This window comes from Bufo bufo, chromosome 1, assembly GCF_905171765.1.
Source record: "Bufo bufo chromosome 1, aBufBuf1.1, whole genome shotgun sequence".
In the NCBI taxonomy this organism is placed as follows: domain Eukaryota; kingdom Metazoa; phylum Chordata; class Amphibia; order Anura; family Bufonidae; genus Bufo; species Bufo bufo.
In genome coordinates this window covers 154,429,968-154,437,441 of record NC_053389.1, presented here as the reverse complement: position 1 = coordinate 154,437,441, position 7,474 = coordinate 154,429,968, and the positions used below count along the sequence as shown (strand labels likewise).

General features: G+C 46.8%; 1 protein-coding gene across 1 annotated transcript in view; it reads right to left on the bottom strand.

Moving 5' to 3' along the window:
• Positions 1-4,821: 4,821 nt before the first annotated feature.
• LOC120999941 (tumor necrosis factor receptor superfamily member 1B-like) overlaps positions 4,822-7,474 on the bottom strand; it is a 48,050-nt gene continuing 45,397 nt past the window's right edge. The window contains exons 8-11 of the mRNA XM_040430982.1: positions 7,331-7,438; positions 6,629-6,654; positions 6,095-6,260; positions 4,822-5,993 (exon numbers count right to left, since the gene is read on the bottom strand). Of these exons, the coding sequence (XP_040286916.1) occupies positions 5,773-5,993; positions 6,095-6,260; positions 6,629-6,654; positions 7,331-7,438 (521 nt within the window). The 3' untranslated portion in view covers positions 4,822-5,772. The remainder of the gene's footprint in view (positions 5,994-6,094; positions 6,261-6,628; positions 6,655-7,330; positions 7,439-7,474) is intronic.

Here is a 7,474-nt window from a genome sequence, read left to right as displayed (position 1 = left end):
GCCAAAAGTATTGGGACTCCTAAACGAGTGTCATGGACGTTCCTGCAATAGGTGGCAGGAGATCGGTGAGACTGGCAACACGTGGTTTGATCTGACATGTTTTCCGTTTGGATCAAATGACGTCTGTGTTGTTTCTGGCGCTTGTCACACCTTCTTTCCCCAGGTGTGGCTATTAGGGTCATTAAACCTTCTCTATTTATAGTTGCTTCTGCCACAATGCTCTGCGATTTATAGCTTCTGTTTGGACCTTTGGATAGATTGTGGTTGGATCTCGGCTGAGTTCATGGTGCTTCCATTGCTCCTTTGAAGTTAAGTCTTTCCTTTCCCTTTTGTATTTTGTTTGGGTTCTGTGTGTTGCATTTCCCTATTGTTTGTATTAGGCCTGAAGGAGACTCCTGTTCTTCCTTCCTTTTGGAGAAACAGGTAGTCTCGTCTCTGCCATTAGTACCAGGGTCCTATAGGGCTAGATAGGACTCCAGGTATTACTGCTTATGAACTCACTTGCCTTTGGGGTCTGTTCATGCTGGTAGTCAGTCAGGATTTTGGTTCAGGTTTTCACTAGGAGGTGTCTATTTTCCTTCCCTAGTTCTTAGACCTGATTCCCTGTTCCCCCCTTCCCTCCTATGCTCGGTGTGGTGTTTCCCTCCCACACCGAAGCGTGACAACGAGCTTTTATGACATCCCATTCTGAATCCATAGGCATTGATATGGAGTTGGTCCTCCCTTTGCAGCTAAAACAATTTTTGGGACGGATGTTGGAGTGTGTCTTAGGCTAGTTTCACACTTGCGGCAGGACGGATCCGACATGCTGTTTAGCATGTCGGATCCGTCCTGTGGCTGTTCGCCGTGCCCCCGCTCCGTCCCCATTGACTATAATGGGGATGGGGGCGGAGCTCCGGCGCAGCACGGCGGTGCACGGAGAAAGCCGCCTGACTAAAAAACCTGACATGCAGTAATTTTAGTCCGGCGGCCTTAAGCCGTGCACCGCCGTGCTGCGCCGGAGCTCCGCCCCCATCCCCATTATAGTCAATGGGGACGGAGCGGCGGCCCGGGGGCACGGCGAAACAGCCGCAGGACGGATCCGACATGGTGAACAGCCTGTCGGATCCGTCCTGCCGCAAGTGTGAAAATACCCTTAGGTAATTTTTGCTCATTCATCCAGAATAGCATTTGTGGGGTTAGATACTTATGTTGAATGAAAGGGTCAGGCTCACAATCTTTGTTCTAGTCTATCCCAAAGGTATTCAAAGGAGTTGAGGTCAGCCTCTTTGCCGGCCAGTCAACTTCTTCCACACCAAACTCACCCAAGCCATGCCTTTATAGGCCTTGCTTTGTACACTGGGGCACAGTCGTAAACAAACAGAAAATGGCCTTCTTCAAACTGCTCCCATAAAGTTGGATGGAAGCATACAGTTGTCCAAAATGTCTTGGCATGCTGAAGCATTAAGATTTTCCTTCACTGGAACAAAGGGTCCTAGGCCAACCCCTGAAAACACCCCCACTGCATTATCCCTCCATGACCAAACTTCAGAGTTGGCACAATGCAGTCAGTGAGGTAATGTACCACTGGCATTCGCCAAACCCAGATTTATCCAGCAGACTGCCAGATACAGAAGTGTGGCTCATCACTCCAAAGAACACATTTCCACTGCTCCAGAGCCCAATGGCAGCGTGCTTTACATCACTCCATCTGACACATGGTATTTTGTTTGGTGATGTAAGGCTTGCATGCAGCTGCTCAGCCATGGAAACCCATGTCATGGAGCCAAGGCCGGCATCAGCATCCGTCATACCCGGGCAAGTGCACAGCACAGAGGCCAGAAGCAATGAGCACTTCCATCAATATAGATGGAAGCGCTCATTGCTGGAGCGCAGGGAGCTGGGTCCTGTTACTCACAGCTCTGCTCCCTGCTCTCATTCCATCCTTCAGGCTGGCGGCGCACAGAATGGTGAAGCAGAAAAACTTCTCCCAGCTGCACCATTCAGCCTGCAGGCATGGATCGCGCTGCCGGCCTGTGTGGGCGGAGCCTGCAGCCCGGAAATCTGCATAAGTTCTGCCCACACAGTGCTGCAGAGCTTCAGGAACAGGACAAGGTGAGCAGTTACTGTTATTTTGTTTTTAATACAGAGGGGGTACAGAGGTCTTTATTACTATGGAGGGGGCACAGAGGACTTTATTACTATGGAGGGGGCACAGAGGGCATTTTTTATGGAGGGGGAACAGAGGAGATTAGTACTCTGGAGGAGGCACAGAGGGCATTACTAATGTGAAGGGGCCACAATGGGCATTTCTACTATGGAGGGGGCACAATGGGGATTATTACTAAAAAGGGGGCACAATGGGGATTATTACTGTGAAGGGGGCACAATGGGGATTATTGCTGTGAAGGGGGCACAGATAGGACATTACAACTGTGAAGGGGCACAGAGAGGGCTTAAAGAGGACCTTTCACTAGTTTAAAAACTAACTATATCAGTGGGCAGAGCGGCGCCCAGGGGTCCCCCTGCACTTACTAGTATCTCTGGGCGCCGCTCCGTTTGCCCGGTATAGGCTCCGGTGTCTGCAGCTCCCTCTGTTGTACTGGGCGGAGTTTTTGTATTAGAGTTGTCCCTTGCTGGACTCCCAGGCTATGAGCTGTGCGCTACGATTGGCCAGCGCAGCAGCAAGGGACAACCCTAATACAAAAACTCCACCCAGTACAACAGAGGGAGCTGCAGACACCGGAGCCTATACCGGGCGAACGGAGCGGCGCCCAGACATACTAGTAAGTGCAGGGGGACCCCTGGGCGCCCCTCTGCCCACTGATATAGTTAGTTTTTAGTTTTTAAACTAGTGAAAGGTCCTCTTTAACTACTGTGTGGGGGCACACATCTGTACAAAACTACTGTGAAGGTTGTACAATGAGGGCAATAATACTGTGAGGGGGTACAATTTTTTTTAAGTATTGGGGGAGGGGTGCCAGAGAAATGACCTGCCCCGGGTGCCAAACACCATAGGCACGCCACTGAAGCAGGGAACTATTCTCTCTCCGCTCCACCATTGAGCCGCCAGCGCTTCACAGCAGCAGCACGATGTCCTCATACATCGTCCTGCTGATCTGTGTAGGAGGAGGAGCGGGGCAGGCTGCGAATCAGCCTCTGCTTCTCCTACTCAGCAGCGCGATGTGTCACAGTATCCTGCTGCTGCTGATGGGGAGCGCAGATCATGGGAGGAGCCAGGTGACTGATGTGAGGAGTATTTATTTATTTATTTTTTCACTTCCTGTGAAGGGGGCACATCTGAGCATAACCACTGTGAAGGGGGCACTGGGCACATATCTTGGCATATCCACCGTAAGAGGGCACATATCTTGGCATATCAACTGTGAGGGGGCACATATTTTGGGATATCTACTGTGAAGGGGCAAATATCTTGGCATATGTACTGTGAGGGGGCACATATCTTGGCATATCTACTGTGAGGGGGCACATATCTTGGCATATCTACTGTGAAGCGGCACATATCTTGGCATATCTACTGTGAGGTGGGCACATATCTTGGCATATCTACTGTGAGGGGGCAAATATCTTGGCATATCTACTGTGAGGGGGGCACATATCTTGGCATATCTACTGTGAGGGGACATCATATTTTGGCATATCTACTGTGAGGGGGCACATATCTTGGCATATCTACTGTGAGGGGGCATCATATCTTGGCATATCTACTGTGAGGGGACACATATTTTGGGATATCTACTGTGAGGGGCACATATCTTGGCATATCTACTGTGAGGGGCATATCTTGGCAAATCTACTGTGAGGGGGCACATATCTGAGTAGACCTGAGGGACTGAAACACTGGGTAGAAAATAAAAGTAGGCACATAAGGACTGATTCACATATATCCGCTCTGTAACATGCTCTGTGTAAGGTATTTAATCTATAATACATGCAGTTTCATTGCTGTAAGCTCCGTGCAAAATGCCACAAGGGGGCCCACTGAGACTTTATCCCCCAAGGGCCCAGAAGAACCTGGAGCCGACCTTGCATGGAACTCTGGGTGCACAGTTTTGTGCTGGTGTTAATGCCAGAAGAGGTTTGGCAATTATGGAGTCAGCAGAGCATTGGTGACTTTTATGCACTGTGTGCCTCAGCAGTTGGCAACTTTACTATATAACTTTACTTGGTCTCCGTGGCTGAGTTGCTGTGCTTCCTAAATGCTTTGCAATAATACCACTCACAGTTAGACCTCATGCACATGACCGCTGTGGGGTTTTGCTCTGGTAGACAGGCTAGCGGACACAGTATAGAGGCAATCGCAAAGTCTTTAACTTAAACAGTTCGGTGTTTATTCACACATAAGGAAAAAACTAAATGACAGTTCACAGTCTTGGTGTTTGTTCACACCATGCAATGTCCATAGAACAAAATCTTCACCTGGTTAGCAGTTTTCCACCTGCAGTCCACAGCAGGCTTTAGGGGCCTATTTCCCGGCATGCGGCTCTCAGCCCTTTAGCACGGCACAAATTCACAGGTCCCAAAACACAGAGACTCCTCAGCTTCTCAGTCAGATGGAGGATAAACCACACTCAGCTGAGACTGCTGGCTGGGTTTTATATAGGCCAAAAAAGACCCGGCCTGGAGTGTGGGGAGTAGCCACCCACCCAGCACTTTGGCTACTCCCAGTAAGAGCCGGCCCGGATCAGCTTTACAGCCATACTAACACCAAACAGTGTCAGTCAGCACTATCTGCCGCTGACACTTAAAACTACCGGCTCTTACCTCACCGAGGCCAGGAATCTCAGTGACACATACCTTCCATCAATGACGGCCCCTTGCGCCTTCCTACACCGCGCAGTGTTTTGCAGTCCACAAACTGCAGATCCACAAAACACGGATGCCGCCTGTGTGCGTTCTGCAAATTGCGGAACGCAACGAGCAGCCCATAATAGAAGTGCCCATTCTTGTCCGCAAAACGGACAAGAATAGGACATGTTCTACTTTTCATGCGGAGCCACGGAATGGGGCTGCAAAAAATGCAGCTTGGATGCGGACCCAAACAACGTTCGTGTGCATGAGACCTTAATTGTGAAATATCTAGGAGGGAAGAACCTTCATAAACTGGCTTGTAGCAACGGTGGCATTCTATTACAGTAAAACACTGGAATTCAATAAGCTCTTTAGAACGAGCCATTCTTTCCCAAACGTTGGTAAAGGCAGACTGCACGCCTAGGGGCTGGAATTTATACACCTGTGGCAATGGGACTGAATGAAACACCTAAATTCAATCATTAGGTGAGGTGTGTCCCAATACCTTTGTCCACATAGTGTATGGTTGAACAACATTTTCATGGTGTGGGAAAAAATACATCATGTTGATAACGTTGAAACTATACAGAAACAGTGACATACACACAACTTTCACAAGGTACAGTCCGAAGACACATACAATCAGTTTTTTATGTTTTTTCGTTGAAGATATTGTCCTCTGTGTTTGTGTTACCACATGGTACAACATATGACAACACTGAATGGTCCGCCTCTCCCGCATGTCATGGTTAATTCTTCACAGGACTCTGGGGTCTGAGATCATTGATCTATATGGAACACATATCTGACAGCTCACGGTCACCGCTCATATGTTCATTGTGAAAGTCTATGACCATTGTAATCTGATTTGCCTTCTTATAGCTGAGTCAAGGCTTCTGTGGGTGACCAGACGATTTTTGCCATTTCTTAATTCTTTATAAACGTAGAGTGTAGCCAATGCCAGGCAGTCTGGTAGCAGCCTTACACTTCAAGTAAGGCTTTTGCTGCACAGGACTCTCTCTCTTCCTCTTCTATAGAAATCATAAGGTCATTTGCGGACAAGTTGCTGGATTCCTGCTCTGGGTAGTGAGACGCCAGTGGCAGACTTTCGGGACATTCTGTTGTTGCTGATCTCCAGCGAGTAGAAGTCTCTGATATGGAGCCCACAAGGACAGTGTCAGCATTCATGATGTAGATCTTTTCTAGAGATGAAAAAAGGAGATCAAAAAGATGAATCCTGTAGATATGAGATAAACGTACATGAGATTGGTATGAGACAGACAGACAGATAGTTCGATCTCACCAATCCGATTGTTCATTTGGTCTCTTTCTTGCTGTATTTCATGTTTGTTCTCCATTGTCCAGTCATTCTGTGTATTTTCTGTCCTTTGGTAGGTTGTGGGAGTTATATTCTCCCTTCGCAGTAGTTCCTCCTCATTATTTTCTTCCACGTTTGTTATCACTGTCCTCTGAACAACCCAGGAGAAAATACTGTATTACTCCATACTAATGTGAGACAAAATCTTGGAAGAACTAAAATTAGATGTTGAAGTGTAGTGGTAATGGGAGCCTATGTTCCTTTAGCAAAATTGTCCATAAACCCAGGAGCAGGACATGTAATCCTGGGGCCGCAGAACAAAAGCTTAGTTTAGGGCCCTCTCCACTGGACAACAAAAAACGTTAAAGGTACACTCCTGACAAAACTAGTATACTGTATTATGTGTGCTACAGGGTCAGAGGGCAGTGGAGTCTCGTGTCTTTTGAATCCAAGGGCAGCACTAGACACAGCACAGTATAACACACATTATGAGATATCAGCCCTATGAAATATACTCACCCTAAGAAGCTCAGGTTGGGTGAAATCTAGAAAAAAAAAGGCACAAAAGGTATATTTAAAAAATTGTATTTAGGGAGCACAGTCGCTTAGTGGTAAGTACAGTTGATTTGGACCAATGGCACCTGGATTCTTCTCCAAACTAGGGTAACATCTGAATGGAGATTGTATGTCCTCCCTGGGTTTCATCACATTCTCCAAAAACATACTGATAGGTTATTACAAAATTTAGATTTGTGCCTTCTCAGCTATGTGGAATATATAAGCGCTACTGTATATAAGTGAATAAAAAAAAAATATATGATGTGGTCGCTAATGAAAGTCTAAATGGTGGAAAGGGTTGAAAAATGTTTAGTTTTTCTGGATGACACCTCCTGTTACCTACACTGTTCAGTTTTCCAAGTTATCTAGTCCAGTGTTGCCAATCAGAATTTTTCTTCTTTCTGGACAAAATCACAGACAGCCCATATTTTTACGGACAAATTTGAAAACTATAATGAATGATAAAAACTATAAGTAATACAAGTCTATACCTCAATATCCTGATGAGAACTCATTACTAACATTTACTGTGAGCTGTACCATCAGCCTCAAAATATCACGGACACATCTATTTTGTTCAAAAGTTGGCTATTTTTACGGACTGTCTAGAAATTTCTGGACGGTTGGCAACCCTGATCTAGTCCTCCATGGATAGATACCTACTCCAGAGCTTGAGGTGGCAGATATTCTGCTTCCAGGACAGGAAGAATGCGACGAGCAGGGAGATGACACAGATGATGGTGGCTATCACATATACCATGCTCCATTCTCCTGCAAAACATTTAACATCTTCTCAAGTGACACTTT